Source organism: Anser brachyrhynchus (assembly GCF_964034855.1).
Source record: "Anser brachyrhynchus genome assembly, chromosome: 9".
Classification (NCBI taxonomy): Eukaryota; Metazoa; Chordata; class Aves; order Anseriformes; family Anatidae; genus Anser; species Anser brachyrhynchus.
In genome coordinates, this window is record NC_137703.1 from 18,002,544 (window position 1) to 18,019,363 (window position 16,820).

Sequence of the window (16,820 nt, forward strand, 5' to 3'; positions counted from 1 at the left end):
TTGCTCCTTCGAGATGAAAATTTGGATTGTTCTAAACATGATGCTTTGGACAAAGCCTTCCGTACACATCAGGGAATAAAAATTCCATATTGGGCTTCTTAAAGACATTGGAGCTCTGGAAAAATTGATGCTGTCAGCAAGATCAAACAGTGAAATATATGCAGAGTACGGCAGAAACATGTTCTGAAATTATCTTCCTGAAATTTCAGCTTTTATCGCTATGTTTTGGAGCCAGAAATTTCTTTCACAGCAGATAACAACTTTGCTTCTGGACCAATTGCAAAGTTTTTGGATATGCCTCAGTCTCCGCTGTTCACTTTGAACCTAAATACTCCTGAGAGCTGGATGGTGGAATCTGTCAGAACCCCATATGACCTTGATAATATTTACTTACATGAGGTATGTGAAATCAACATGTTACTATAGTTGCATTTAGGTATTGTTGATTTTTCCAGGGGGTATTTTTGTAATGGGAAAGAATTTTCAAATCTTAAAATGATAATAAACATAAAGGTGTAGATGTTAACACACACATTTGTAGACCCCTGAAAGTTTTACGTGAGGGTTGCAGATAAAGTTCACTGGCAGATCGCTGCCCTCAGATACTCACGGATGCCTGGGGACCACAGGTTGAAAAATACTGTAGGTCTGAAGCAGATTCTACAGACGTGCTGTTTTGACTGTATGTGCACGTGTGTGTGTACGTATATATACGCGTGTGTTCTGAGTGTGTGCATGTATAACATTTCAGAATGTCCTGAGCCAGAAAAAAACTTTGTTGGTCATCTTAACTTACAAATTAAAAAATGTATTTCTCATTGGAGCTCCCTACTGCTAACATCATAACAAAAAATAAGACACTTTTTTTTTTGTTTAAGCTTGTCCTTAGAAATTCTGAAGTAAGATCTGAGTCTTGTTCCAGTAAGTGATTTCCACTTACTTTTCCTTGCTCTGAGAAGCCACCAAACATGTTTTAGCTACTTGTTCATTTTCACAGCTTGTGTTACCAACAAACGCTCTTGTGACCCACAAAGGAATGCAGTATCAATAAAACAGTGGAACTGATGCAACAGAAAACCACTCAATTGCAGTAGTTTTAGGAGGTGGTTGTTATTAGAACAGGCCTTGAATTAGACCGCTAGCATATTGATCCGGGCAGTGTGCCCCTGTACTAAAGGATAAAGTGAAGAAGAAAAGAAAATCCAAGGAGGTGAAATTAGTATCAAAATGATGTTAAAAACGAAAGAAGGATATCTGTATGTACAAGCTGATGATTCTCACTTAATCTTGAATGGGATAGATCATTCAGTGCTAATTATTAACCTCTTGCTGTTAAAAATTAACTTGGACTTTAATAATTTTTAGAAGTTCTAAAAATAATGGGCTCATAAACAGTTATAAATGCACTATGCTAATCTGTTACAATGTGCACTAAAAGCACATACTAAAAGTTAGAAAATCCATATGTCATGTGAAGTATAAAATTTTGGACTTAAGGGTGTGAAGCCAATAGCCTAAGGAGATGCTTATTTTAAGGGAAAATATTTAACCCACTTTGTAGCTGGCCTTGAAAAACAGCATATATGGAGAGAGTAAAAAATAATATTGTATGCAAAAGATGTGACAGCTCTGGAGGCTCAAGTCCTCTGTTTATCCACAGAAAGGTGTGGCGTGGGCAGTGGCAGGACAAGCGTCCTCACACCAGTGTGCCTTAGCCCTGAGCTGGAGGAGCCACCTCTAGAGGTGAGAGGGAAGCTCAGCTCCCTGACCCAGTGTCCTCCCACACCTGCAGCATGGAAACCCACCTGCTGCACGTGTAACAAGATGGTCACGCTCCTTACAAATAGGCCTTCTGCAAAGCAACAGCATGGACAGCCTTGTGGTCATTACAAATGTGGGTTACTTCATCACAGAACATCCTACTATTAGTCTCTCCTTACTCTCACATCTCCGGTAGTGTTTGGGGATCTGGTGCAGTGCTCCAGTACTGCTAAGCCTGCACGACTTTATTTGGAAGTCTAGGAAATCAGATTTCTTGTGGGGGAGCTTAGGAGCTTTTGCTGTTGTTGCATGGGTTTTGGGTTTTTTTGTTTGTTAGGTTCCAAGATGAAAAGCAAAACAAAACTGTAAAGCCATAAATGAACCACCAAATGGCAGGTACTGCCATGCATTTCAAACCTCTGAATTTGTTCCACCCTCTGCCCCCACAACTTAGATGAATTGAAACTCTGAGGGAGGGGGGGGTGGGAATGAGAGAAGATGCTTTGTGAGATTAGACTAATATTTTGCTTATGTTGCGTCCTCAGGGTAAATATGAACAGAAGACTCTTATATAAGGTATAGAGGACTCTTGTTTATTGTAGAAGAAAGGAATCAGTCTTTCCGACAGTACCCCTAGCACATTGCAAGAGTAACGTAGAGCAAAATAAAACATTTGTTTCAGATGATGTTAGATTAGATTAGCTTTACAGAGATTTCGGTTCAAAGTTCTGAAGCCTGTCAACAGGCTTCTTGTGAGATCGATCACTTATTTGACTAAATCCTACAATAACTGTGAAAAGAGTTGTAAGATAGAGCAACAGTCCTTCACTTTTGTTATCCTAGCATCTTACCAGTTAAGATTAAGAGAGTTTTGATAAAGGACAGTCTTAACAATACATGTCATGAAATTTTTTGCTTCAATGGAACCAAGCTTTTTAAGGTTTTCTAGGTATTTGTCTAATAGAAATACTCGGGTACAGTAAGGTGCTAGTTGATTTCTATGGCTATTTTAGATAGTAACTGAATCACTAAAAAAGAATTGCACTCTAGAGCTAATGCTAAATTCAGCAATATCTTCTCCTTACAGGTGGATAACGTTGTTGCTGCAGAATATGAATTAGAGTATCTACTTTTGGAAGGACACTGCTATGATATTACTACTGGACAGCCACCTCGGGGACTCCAGTTTACACTGGGAACTTCAACCAATCCTGTCATCGTAGATACCATTGTTATGGCCAACTTGGTAAGCATTTGATTGAAATTGGCAACAAATAACTTGGGTTCTCCAGTCAGCACAATTCCTTACGTTAAACCATTAAATATCTTCTAGTATGTAGGCTATGGATATATGACATCACTTGCACTCCACAGTTGCTTGCAAATATATCAGAACCACATCATTCCTCACATTGATGTCTAAAACTCTGCAATAAACTTGTTTGTCTGTTACCTTTTAAAGATGCACTCCTTTCCCTTCAGCTTGCTGAGAAGGAACTTCTGGAGTATCTTAAAATTATGCCAATATCTCTAGGTAACCTCTTTCCAGGACAGGTCAGGCAGTTCTATTTTTCATAGACGGTACTCCTTAGACCATCCACTCTGATATTGTAAGCTTCAGGTGGACAGGTGTCATACTTGTAACCCATTTCTTCAGGAGACCTACAGAACAAATGGATAGAATAAGCAGGAATGATCAACATTGTAGAAAACAAAGGAAGTGTGAAAGAAGGGGAATTTCTCAATTTAGTTGAGGAAAAGTGTTGAAATCCAAGTATGTGATTGTGCCCTGCAGCTGTCTTTAAGGTAGATGCATAAGGGGTCAGTCTCTCTTCAGTGTCTGTTCTCTGTGAGAGGTGATAGTCTGAAATTATGGCAAGGGACGTTAACCATTTCTAGTGAAAAACTGAAATAACCTGTCAGTTGTATTTCTTGGAATCTCTGAATGTATTGAAGAACAAATAACGATGAAATGTCCACTGCCTCTAAATATTTGTTTTTAAATTCTTATATTTATTTTCTATTTCTCTAAGCCTTTGCTTAGCCAGGTTAATGATGTGATATTTGTAACTGTAGAAAGACCCTTATTTTCTTTATGATCACATTGTGTATGAATATGCTAGGGAATAAAGCTTAATGACATGGAGGTGTTTTTTTCTAATTAATGCTAATCCTCTTCCTCAGTGTCTATACCGTGAAGGGCTATGAAGAGAACAGGAATGTCTTTTGTATTTTTTATTCTTTTTATTTTTTTAACACAGACTGGTTCATATGTGGAATTGGGTGCCTGTGGGGTCAAAGTAAAAAACTGAATGGGACATTGAGATGTTGCTACAAATGTTTTGTTTATTTTTGGTGTAATAATCTACATCAAATTCTCAGATCTGGAACCTGAAAATGCAACAAGAAATGCATGCAGTACTGGAATTTTACATTGTATTTTTTTAGGTTTTGTAGAAGAGAAATCTTGTAATATATAACCTATGTTACTACTCCCTGCTGTAGCTGAAATACCAGTCTGTATAGCTTCACAATAGATAAAAATTGTATTTTTAGAGGCAAACGTTTTGCAGACTGCTGTGTAATTGCCAACTAGTGTTTAGAAATTGGCTCATTCCTTCACGAAAGCAGACTTTTGCAGAAACAACTTTACAATTGTGCTGTTCCTACCAAGACACTCTGAAGACTTCTTGTCATCTAAAAAATTAAGCTGGACCTTTTAATAATTATCTTTCTCTTTGAAAAAAGTAAGGATTTTGAATGGAACTTCTGAGTTTTGTGGTGTTACCCACACCCATACATGCTTACTTCTCTGGGTTTTAAGGCCTTATCGTTATATTAATCAGCTAGCTTACAAATAACTATTTCCAGATATAAAACAGTGGGTCAAAATACATGACTTACAAACCTGTTTTTCTGCATTTGTGTTTTCTGGAAATTGGCAGATACTCTTTTCCCTTTACAGGGTTACTTCCAGTTAAAAGCCAATCCTGGTGCATGGACTCTAAGACTGAGAAAGGGCAGATCTGAGGATATCTACAGAATCTACAGGTAGGACAGCACAAGAGATACTTTGATATTTTCCTTGTGAAACTTTTGAATTAGATATATGCATGCTAATACCTGAATCTAACAGTTCATTTGCCAAAGTGTAATTGAACTGTACAGCAAATTGCATTTTTTTACTGAACGTAAATTGAGATGAAATAAATGAATTCCTTTACAAAACTCAGTCTGTGTTCAAATATATGTATTTGTAACTTTATCTTGTTGCATGTCTCAAACCTGTCTTACGATGCTAAGCTTTAATAGTATGTAGAAAAACATGTAGAAGAAATAAAGGACATTTCTACTTTTTAGTAAAGGCAGTGTTTTCAAAAAAAAAAAAAAAACTAAATAAGTGGTTTTGCTGTATTTTCAGCCATGATGGCACAGACTCTCCACCTGAAGCTAATGAAGTTATTGTTGTTCTCAACAACTTCAAGAGCAAAATTATTAAAGTGAAAGTGAGTATAAAAACTGGAGTTGCTCTTAAAAAAGATTGTTTGACCAATAGTGGGGGAAGAACTGTTGAGGGCCTGATAATCCCTTCCTACAAGCTTACATTAGAAGCAGTTTGCAAAATGTTCACATCACAGCATTTATGATAGAGGGAATTGTCTGTAGACTTGGTTTTGTTTCTTTTGACGCAGAAGAGAATGACATGTAACTGCTGTTCCTTTTGGATGCATGTGAGAAACAATTACGCTTAAATTTTACTGACTCAGTTATGCTTATTACTTAAGAAAAAAAGTCAGTTTTGTTTTTATATATAAAGTGGAGTTTTAAATGTTCCACGTATCTGCTGAGCCAGTATTTTTTGTTACAGATAAAATTTACTCATCTGGTAATACATTATCTATCAATCTGATAGAATAGGTGAGGATACCTTTTTTTTTTTTTAAAAAGGCAATTTATTAATCTACTGTCTTTTTAGGGTTGCTTATTATATAACAATATAGCTGAAAAGCTTAATGAGGATGACTGGTAAATGATGGTTGTGACACATCTGGCTCATGTTTCCTCACAGGATTTACTTGTGTTGGAGTAATTCTGGGATGTTCTCTTGCCTTTCTTTTTTTCCCTTTTTTGCCTTTCCTTTTTTCTGCCTCATCTACTTAACTGCTTGGGAGTTTCAATGGCCAATAACACTTTCTAAAAACAGAAAGTGATGTTGAGGTGTTGTGTTGTTTTTGGGGCAGGTTGCTGGTTTGTATGAATTTTTTTCTCTGCTAATTTCCACCAACAAAGATAGTCACTAAATACCTCTTAGCAAAGCATTTTTAACCATCTAGACTAACATGCCCTTGGTTATCTGAGAACAGCTTTGGAATCTATTTTCAAAATGTCAGTTCACTACTGAGCTGTTTCTCCAGACAGCTTAGGTTACACATCAGCTAACTGGACGTAACTGAAATGGGTACTAACAGGGACAGTGTCAAAACAACGCTCCACAGCTGTTTGCCCAATATCTAGTTCCACTCACTAAAGCAGTGATATGTTTCACAGGTTCAGAAAAAACTAGACATGATGAATGAAGATCTACTAAGTGATGGTACCAGTGAGAATGAATCTGGATTTTGGGAATCTCTCAAATGGTAAAGCTGATTCAATAATAACCTGCAAGCCTCTTGAAACTGGAAAAGTGTTTGCTTTTCTGATGACACAGCTAGTTCCGTGATATTTCATAGCCATTTGGTAAGACAGCTTGAGTTTAGGGCTTGACTCATCAAAACGGTGCATCACAAACTCCCTGTCTTTCATAGGTCCCCTCTGTTTCTAGAGAACTGAGGTTACTGCTTTGCCCTGCTTAGGTTCCCTTACCACCTGTGCTACAGGGAAGTCTGAAAACACTGTTTCCAAGAGTTGTATCTCAGCCAGGAATCTTTCAATTGAATAGGCGGTCGCATATAAGCTACCAGGTCATCCACGCTGGTGTTTGCAGTGCTCTGCCTTGTGGACTGTGATGCCCAGACTGGGGAGGAGGACACCAAACCACGCAGTTGTACTATATTAAACAAACATATTCATCCTTCCAGGGGATTCACAGGAGGACAAAAGAATGAAGATGTGAAACAGGATAAAGATGATGTATTAAATATATTCTCTGTGGCTTCAGGACACCTTTATGAACGATTCCTACGGTTAGTTCAGAATTTATATTCTGGGGGTTTCAAATGGTAAATGTGCATTGCTGTTCACAAGTAAAAAGGTTAGAATTTGAAAGAATATTAAAAAAAAAAAAAGCTCAAGTCCTCTTTTTTGCCTCTGCTGTATTACAGTAACTTTTGTCTGCATGCTATGCAGACGTTCAAAATAGACTTAATTTAATAGATAGCATGTTGCTGTCCTAGAAATTTCTCCCTAGAAAATAATTAAATACAAATATTTTGTTAAGAAATTATAAGTCATAGTTGCCTTGGAAAAGAATCTGAACTTCTGTTCTCAACAGACTGTGAAAACCAACAGATTTTATATTTTAGATAAAATTAAGCAATATCTAATAGGGTGAAGCTACCCACTTTTTCTTCATGCACAAAGATCAGTAATCTCACATACTATAGTTAGTCTAGTTTAAAATAGCAATTTGTACTCTGTTAAGCAGCTGATCTCTAGCAGGCGGTAGCTATTCCTGTAAATGTTTTATTTTTTCTTTTGATAGCATAATGATGTTGTCTGTGCTGAAACATACCAAGACTCCTTTAAAGTTTTGGTTTCTGAAGAACTACTTATCGCCTACATTCAAGGTTTGTTATTAATTAGAAATTTATTCTGTTGCAGAAAAAGTAAATAAGAAAAATGTTTTGAATTGTGCATTATACTGTTACGTAAACATATGTACGCTTTCGTGTCCTGTATACCTTCTATTTTGACAAAGCATCAAACTAGCTTTTGGAAATAGTGGGCTCCTGCTGAAGGTAAATATTTAAGAGAAAAGCACTTACTAGTAAAATGATACTTGAAAGAGTTTGAACCTTTTTTTTAACTCGCATGGTAATGGCGTAGATTTTGAGATGAAATTCAGGGCTATAAACTTTCATCTAATACATAATGGTTGAAAAGAGCATAGAAAAAAAAACTACCAGAGAAGCAAGGGCTTACCAACTAGGTATGGTGAGAGCTTCATAAGGTAGTTATTAAAACGATCTTTCCAGACTGACTGGAGTACACGAGTGGTGCATGCTAGAGTGCTACGGGCTCTAGAGGAATGTACCTGGAAATACTTAACATCTGTGATACCTCATGAATCAAATAGCAGAATTCAAAACATAACCCGGAAGTAAATGAATGTCAAAACTGTGTATTTCAGGAACTTAGAAGTTCTAACGTGTAATATTAGGAAGCAGCCTTTCTTAGAGAATCTTACCAGTTTATGAGCTCAAGGGGAAATAATTAGCAGTGTCCCTGTTGCTACAAAAATGGTCTGTGCTGTGACTGCTCTTGGGGTGATGCAGCAACATGGTACCCCCTTGCTAATGGTCATGTTCTACCAGTATCTCTTGGCTAAATGTGTGCTTTCCCACTGTCAGAGGAGGCCTCACAGACGTGAATGTCAACTGATCGGATCGAACAGTGGGACAAGTTGTTCCAGTAAAGGATTTCTCCCGATTCTTTTCTAGTTTTATTATTTCCATGTACTGATTTGTACAGTTCTAAATAATATCTCTACTGTATTTGAATTCTACAAATTGAGTAATGCATTCTTTTAAACTGATCTATATGGATCACTATAAAATGGCTTATAAGGAATTCTGCGGTGAAAGGATGCCAAAATAGTTGTCTCATGATAGTTGGCTTTACAATCTATATTGATTGTACAGTTTGGGTTTATGTCATTATCTGTCTGAAGTAACCATGAAACTGTAGTTATTCTTTGTGCTGTTTAATTTCTTCATTCTAATGTTCTGTGACTTACTGTGGGACTGAAGTCTATTTCTTGTAATGCACTTTTATTTTTCCTGCAGTGTAACAAAGAACTGAGATAATCTACTTTTTTCCCCATCCCTCTGCAGGAGTTCATCCCATACATGGCAAAGAAGTATAATTTCCAGTATGAGCTTGTCCAGTATAAATGGCCACGTTGGCTTCATCAGCAAACAGAGAAACAGCGTATCATCTGGGGTTACAAGATCCTCTTTCTAGACGTGCTCTTCCCATTAGCTGTTGATAAAATCTTATTTGTGGATGCTGATCAGGTAACACAGAGGGTGGAATTGCCTGATCTTTTTCCTTTTTTCCTCTCTAATAGTAGTATATTCTTGAATACAATTTCTGTGTTATTACAAAGGTTGCAAGTTTGGGCATTTCACAGGCGTGACTGAAGGTTGATTCTGTAACTATAGCATGCTTCAGTATGTGTTTTTTTCCTGCCTGTTTCCAGAAAATTTGTTCTTGTTGGCCTGTTTCTTACTTTTTCTCTGGTTCCTCACTCACTTGCTGTTGTGATTCCAGCTAGTTTGCCAAACAGATTCTGATTTTGCCCTGCCTCTTCTCCAGTTCCAGTTCTCTGTTCTCCCAGGCTGCAGATCACTTACCACACACAGTGTTTTCCTAAGTCACCAAACACCCTCCTCCTCCCACTCCCCTGCTTTTGACTTGGCCAGATCTGAATGGCTTGCAGAGGAGCGAGAAAGTAATTCCCTGGGGCATGAAGCCATGCCCTGCTGCAAAGCAAACAATATCTATAAGGCTTTGTCTGCACTTACTGCCTGAATGGTTTGAAAGTACACGGTGCATGTGCAGTGAGAACTGCCAACAAAAATTCCTTCCAAAACTTACATGAAATTGAGAAGTACGGATTATCAACATGTAAATATAAAATACCTTTGGCATTTTGGCATATGTACATCATGATCCCATGTCAGTTAAAACCATTACAACTTATGCTTAAGTATCACCTAGGTTAAATTCCAAGCTATGCTGTTCTCAATTTATCCAGTTTTTGCTCTGTTTTTAAAAGATATATTAATGCAGATTGTTTCCACTAGAGTGGTGTTTTTAGAGTAGTATTACTGCCACAGTGCCTGTGTCAGAAAGACATTAAAAAGCCTTCATCTCTGAAGGGTTTGCAAACTTTCAAGAAGAAAGGAAACCAAAGGGATCATAGCAGAGTTCATTTATAGTGAGAACTTCTGCTGCTTGCTAAGCAACAATTTGGCACTTCAGCTGTCAAGCAAACCCCTATCAGATTACTTTAAGGTCCAGTTTAATTGACCCAGCTCCAATGAGACGGGACTTGGTGCCCTGTTTTTGTACTACATATGCATAATGCAGAAGATGGTAGAGAAGAGTAACAGATGATTTTTCTTTTCACTGTTTGCTCCGTTTGAATTAAATCCTAACCAGCATTTCAAAATAACCCTTGGCAGGCTTCTACAAATAAAAATAAACCGTCCTTTCCCTTCAGATTGTGCGCACAGATCTCAAGGAATTAAGAGATTTCAATCTAGATGGTGCTCCTTATGGATATACTCCGTTCTGTGACAGTCGAAGAGAAATGGATGGCTACAGGTTCTGGAAATCAGGATACTGGGCAAGTCATTTAGCTGGAAGAAAATACCATATCAGGTACTGAAAAGTTCCACCCCCCCAAAATGCAAGTAGAAAGCTTTTGCTACGAATTAGAATTAGCAGAAAACTAGCTGAGGTCCACAGCACTGCAGTGAACCACTTTTTGCTTACTGTTGCTTCTTTAAGGTTCCATTGCCTCTGGTCCATTGGAAGCACTAGGGACACTGAAGTTATTAAGTATGATACAGCTTTTACAGATGAAGAACTGAAGTGTTAACTAAACAGGCATCTTCATTTGTTAATAACAAATGTTGGAAGAAGGGACTGCATGACAACAAAGCTAAGATAGATTTGTTGAGTATTTTTTTACGTATGTGCCATGACCTTAGTTAGAACTGCTTTCCTTCCTTATATTAGATAATCTCTTGGTGGCAGTATATCAAATTGTTTTTAACATATTAAATCTCAGGGTCTACTGGCGCTGCAGTAGTTTCCCGTCAGTCAAATGTCACTGCTAACTATGTCATCTCCATGTAGTGCCCTGTATGTTGTGGATCTGAAGAAGTTCAGAAAGATAGCAGCTGGAGATCGACTCAGAGGACAATATCAGGGTCTTAGTCAGGACCCTAACAGTCTGTCTAACCTCGATCAGGTGTGTATTTATTTTATTGTATGTATGCATGCATGCATGTACTGTGGTATGATGGCAAATTAGGACCTCTCCTGTATTGGCCAAACTTCTACCAAAGCCAAATGCCAGTGGCAGTCCCATTACTCCCTGCCATCAAATGAGGCACATATGCATAGAACCAAATGTAGATGGTAGGTGGAAACAACAGTTTCCTCTTGCATGTCTTCAGACTGTCAGTTTTTCCGGTATACTCTAAGGTAAATATGTAACACAGCTGAATGTTAAGAAGAATGTATCTGAATGTTTCTTGAGCTGTCTGGCTCCAAGTGGTTTACTGTGTACTGACTTGATAACGTGGAAATAAGGCTTGTACTGTCAAGCATAGAAAAGTAACACGGCACTTTTATTTACTTAACAATGGTCTTCAAACTGGTCCAGTACAGGTTTGACACAGGTTTGTTACTACTACTTTAATCATGTTTGCTCTTAGACTTAAGTTCCAACAAAGTAAGATTAACAGTTGTATTATTCAGTTTCGTTTTTTTTTCCGAAGGACTTTGGTTGGAATGAAAGGTTGATGCATTATTTTTCATTTGTCCTGGGGAACAAACCTCTCTACTTACAGAAATCACAAAACTTCTCAATGCTGTCTGGTGGGACAGTTATTCCCCCCTGGCACTGCACCCTGTGGAAACTGCTACTAAATCTTATTCTTCACAACAGGATTTGCCTAACAACATGATCCACCAGGTGCCAATTAAATCACTGCCACAGGAGTGGCTTTGGTGTGAAACATGGTGTGATGATTCCTCAAAGAAGAGAGCAAAAACCATTGATCTAGTAAGTACAGTATGGCTCCCTCATTCTTATGTCACAATGAAATAGTGATAAATTTTAGGGCATTTCCTAATCTCAGATCTAGGTGCCTCATCCTATATATTTTTACTTCAGTGTTTTCAGTACTTCATTTTTTCCCCCTTGATATTCTGTATTTTTCTTAGAGGAGTGGCATCATGAATTTGTGAGGAGTCTTTACACTGCACTCTAGCTAAAATACTGGCATGTACTAAGTGTTCACTAACAACAGATTAATTCCACCAGGGGGAAGCATTCCTCTGTTCAGTAAATAGAGCTTATTTATGCATTAAGTGTCTGAACAGTTGGTGCGTTTTGTTTGCAGTGTAATAACCCAATGACCAAAGAGCCCAAGTTGCAAGCAGCAATGCGTATAGTTCCAGAATGGCAGGACTATGATCAAGAAATCAAACAGCTCCAGAGTCTTTTCCAGAAAGAAAAAGAAACAGGAACACCAGCTAAGATGTCAGGACAACACACACAAGGTAATCTTTCTGACTGTGTTCCTTCTTCTGCAATCTCCTTCTTACCTGTTTGGACTGGGGTAAAGCCTCGTGCTCATTCACTGTAAGCTTGCACCATGTAAAGGCTTGCATGGAGGATGCGTTAAATAATTGCGTATTTTAATGGCACAGAAGCACTTTGCCAAGTCAGGCACGTGTAACTTAAATTCGTGCTGAAACCTAGAGAACAGAGATCTATTTCTCACTCTTCTCAGTTCCATTAAAGATCCTCCCTGTTCCTGCAATTTTATGAACCTGGCCTTATTTTAACCCTTAATTACAGTGCCATTATAGATATGGGGGAATTAATTGTTCTTCAGTCCCAGGTAACTTTGCAAAGAACAAGTGTCTGGGGTTTGAATACTAAGTTTCAAACCAATTTGTGAATTAAGGAAGCTGGAAATGCAGTATTTATTCTTCTCTCCTCTTCTACAGATCAAGCAGCTCATGTGGAATTATGATCCATGGAGAAAAATTCAAGTTAGACTGTTTCATAGACAATTTTTATATTGAAAGCTAGTTTTTTCCGGTATGTCTGCAAAACTGCTGAATAATTGAATGGGATGATGTATGCATTTTTATTACTTGCCTATGGGTTAATTTCTGCATATGAAATAAGATCTGGATTGCTGGAATTAGCATTACTGGTTTTTGCACCTGTGGTGGCAATGAAAGAGCCCATGATGGAGTTTAGCATTTCAGAATCACAACTTCAGAATCCACTGGAAAAGCCACAGCCTGTTCCTTCAGCTGTTGCTACCTCCACAACTGATGAAGATCCTGTTAGCCTCAGATCTAACTTGAGAGCCTGGAAAATGCAGACACAGCAATCTGAACTAGACTAGAACAATCTGAACTGGCTAGAACATAAGTCCTAACCTCAACTGATGGAGTTAATTTTTCCAGGTGACTTTAAAAGACTCAGAATCATCAGGCCTTGAATTGGGATACTGTTTCATCTGCAAGTTTTCAAACAGTCAAAAATGCTTTCTCAGATTTCTTCAGTATGCCTTTCATTTTTTATCAAATTCAGCATTACCTAGTCACCATTTCCTGTCATCTTCTATTGCCCAACTTTTGAAGGTTGGGCTTAATGTAAAGCTACTGCAATCTGTGTAAATGCCCATCCCAGATACAAATGTCTAAGCTTACAATGTGAGCAGAACATTGAATCTGACAGTTCAATTCATCCTAGCCCATCTGACTGGAAATAAAAGTGCCTCCTTCCTTCTTGCTCAAAATTTAAACCAATCTGCAAAACTGGTAGGGTTTTACCATTTCTGTGGTTCACTGATTCATGAATGTTTTTGTTTGTTTATGAAAAAATCTGTGGAAGCTTGGAAGCTTTTCATCATGTAAATTTCTTTATTTTTCTTTAAACAGAAATGTTGTCACATGAATAAAAACTTCGGAGTTCTTAGGTCTTAAACTTTAGTTTACATTCAGTCCTTTCATCATTCTTTTTTTTGCTTGCACACATTATTCTCCTTATTTGATTTTTGGGTTTTTGAATATTTTACTTGCATTTGTTTTAATTTACTCTACAGCCAAGGAAACATTTTGCTCTGAGGATAAGTTATCCTGGGCTAGTTTTGTAATTCATATTCATGGTTTAATTTTTAAAGATAACTGCAATAGTTACTGTCGTACAAACATACCCCTTAAAGAAATCCTTAAACCCTGCTTCTCTCATTCAGTAAGGTTATTGTCTACTCCCTAGAGCACTGAGACATTGAATAGTTGAAATACAAGAATTAAACTAGCATTTCTCTTCTAAAGTAAAATGTAGCTCCTTATACGCTGCTTCTTTAGAAATCCAGACTGGGATCATTTCCATCTCCTGTTTTTATACAGGTAAATGTTCTGTAAGAGCTTCACACTAAAGATAAGCCTGACTTAAGATATTTGCCTGGAAATACTGTATGTGATATGTCTTGGAGAAATCTGAAAGACAGCAGTTGTAGAGTTCAAACTGTTCAAAAGGGTAATGCCACGGATAGGCAGCTTAAGAAAATGCCCAAATCACTAACCACACTCTTAAATAAGATGGTGAAAATAAAGAGGGTCCCTTAAATGCACAGCACTGTCATTGTTGAACAGGTCAGTAAACTAACCAGTCATGCTGCATGCATACTTCTAGTAAGTAGGTAGATATCGACCCATGAACTGAGTATGAGTTTTCAGCTTAGGTATCTTCCCCTTTGTGGGGTTTTCAATTCAAGTGGTCTGCCTGATGCTTTGTAAGTTACACGTGGCTCATGCTCGCTGTCAAACTGTTCTGGTTAAGGCTAAGCAGACTTACATTAGAAGGATTCTTTCTAGTGTAAAAAGAAGTAACATGTCTGCCAACAAATTAAAATCACTCAATATTATGTTAATTAGCCTGTTTTAAAGAGATAATGTACCACCTGTAATGCTCTCCTTTCTGTGCTCAGCTATACCCCACTTACACCTCTCTGGAGCACATGGAATGGCACATAAGCAGGGGACGGCAGGGGAGGCTTATATAGGATGGATGGTATGTGGGTGGGGGGGAAAAGTCTGTCCCAGCAATCAAAACAAGGAAATTGCAAGTTTTCCGCAAAACAAGGCCTTCTGCTATCAAAAAACATCTTTGGCTTCACTTTTTTCAAATATTATTTGAAGCTAGAGAATAGAGTAACCTCTGAAATCTAGCACAGTATTTCCAAGGCCTTGTTTGGAGTTGGATAGGAAGAAAATATTTTTTTTAATTAAGTGTCAGTTACGAATTATTTTAAGTATGCGCCCCTCCATTTTAATAGTTAATGTATGCACTTAAACATCCATGTCACTATTTGTTTTTTTTCTTTTTAGCAGGCTACAGAGAATTTTTCCCCCTTTCTAACAGAGACCATGCTCTCCTGTTCAGATTTTATTTAAAAAAAAAAATCTGAATGAATTGGAATAGAAAGAAACCAGAAACACATGTATTGTGAAATTTTGTACATTTTGCCATACTCCTAAGAGTCCTGTACCTATTCTCAAGTACATTATAAAATCCACATGGTACTAGTCATTCCAAATGTGAACTACTACAGTTTTTCCTGGGAAGCTACTATTTATTAGCACACAAGAATAACAATGAAAGGAGAATATTCACTTGTTTTGGATCTGTGCGTATGCTTGCTGGTAGTGCTGGGCCTTAAAAGAAAATCTTCAGCCAGATAAATTGAAAAAGCATCTTATTCCAAGATGATTACTGAAACAGAGCTGTTTCTGATCATGCCACTGAGGGCCTGTTCCTGTAAACTTGTAAAACTTATAAGAAATAGAAAATTGAGGTTAAAGAGGTTGCAGCATAATTTTGGATCGTCAGTCTAGAAAGCTACTTCTGTGGTAAAGTGATGATGCTGTTTCTGATCTCTGGCTCTAACAAGTTCGTCCTGTTGGTGAGATGTTCACGCTAAAAAAAAACATTATTTTAAAAGGAAGATTTCACTGCCTTACTGGAAAACAAGTAGAGAAATACTAAAGTCTGTTGTTAAGATATCTCTTCGTTGAGTTACTGGTGGATTTCTTGTAAAAGAAGGAAATTAAAGGGGTGGGATTTAAAAAAAAAAAAGTAACAATCCAGTCATTTTTTTAGGAACCAAACCCTTCATAAACCATCTGGCCTTTCCGCTTCTGTAATCTGTTAAAGAATATGCCATACCTCTGTGGCACTGCTACCTGGTGAACCAATACACCGGGAGCTACTCTCTGATGAATATTACCTGAACTGAGATTACAGGGAGTTTCCCAGTTCAGGGACAACAATAAGACGACTAACAGAATAAATTTTCTGTCTTTACCTATGTTTCTCCTGTCAGTTATTTTGGTTCTGATAACTGATGTTTTAATGGAGTTACTCGCAGTATGTTTTGTTCACTTACTCTTGTATTCAGTTGTGATACTTTCTGAAAAGATTCTACAGGGGAAGAGTTTTAGAGTTCCTCTTCCATGCTGGTCTTGCTGAGAATGGTATTAAAGTAACCCCTAAACTGAGATATTTCTTTTAAAGAGATTATTGAAAAAATCTTACATTTAAGGTAGAGGGGTTTTTTCAACTCTACCTACTAATAAAAAATAGTGCTTCCAGGTTAGTTTTCTTCTTCTGATTAAGTATTACGCTATTAAATTCAGAGTAAACAGTCAGAAAAGTTACTGTTCTCAAATCGTAATTCTTAAAACTACAAAGCTGGGTCTGGGTCTCTGGAATTCATTGTCAGTTCTGGGAATCTCATATGGGAAGCTGACAAAAGGCTCCAAACCAGAGTCTTTTATTTTTCAAAAAACTGAAACGTAGACAGTTTTACACAGAAGATGCAGTTGAATGTCATAGAAATATGTATTTGGTCTCCTACAGTAGGTTGTCTGAACTTGCACAGGTTTGGAAAATGAGAACAAATCCTAGGAGACAAAGCAGAAAAGGAAGCAGCAAGAAAAAAATAAATGCATGCCATATGCCTCCCCAAGCAGTAAGACCCTCCCTTTTAATTTTGAAAGTATATATTTATGGC

At 37.5% G+C, this 16,820-nt stretch overlaps 1 protein-coding gene across 4 annotated transcripts in view; it reads left to right on the forward strand.

The window, feature by feature from the left end:
* UGGT1 (UDP-glucose glycoprotein glucosyltransferase 1) overlaps positions 1-13,729 on the forward strand; it is a 43,686-nt gene extending 29,957 nt beyond the window's left edge. For all 4 annotated transcript variants that reach the window (XM_080605129.1, XM_080605130.1, XM_080605132.1 and 1 more), the window contains 13 exons: positions 210-399; positions 2,849-3,007; positions 4,727-4,812; positions 5,183-5,267; positions 6,310-6,398; positions 6,840-6,944; positions 7,463-7,547; positions 8,814-8,996; positions 10,208-10,368; positions 10,849-10,963; positions 11,666-11,782; positions 12,123-12,282; positions 12,736-13,729. In XM_080605129.1, the coding sequence (XP_080461255.1) occupies positions 210-399; positions 2,849-3,007; positions 4,727-4,812; positions 5,183-5,267; positions 6,310-6,398; positions 6,840-6,944; positions 7,463-7,547; positions 8,814-8,996; positions 10,208-10,368; positions 10,849-10,963; positions 11,666-11,782; positions 12,123-12,282; positions 12,736-12,761 (1,561 nt within the window). In that variant the 3' untranslated portion in view covers positions 12,762-13,729. The remainder of the gene's footprint in view (positions 1-209; positions 400-2,848; positions 3,008-4,726; positions 4,813-5,182; positions 5,268-6,309; positions 6,399-6,839; positions 6,945-7,462; positions 7,548-8,813; positions 8,997-10,207; positions 10,369-10,848; positions 10,964-11,665; positions 11,783-12,122; positions 12,283-12,735) is intronic.
* Positions 13,730-16,820: the final 3,091 nt, after the last annotated feature.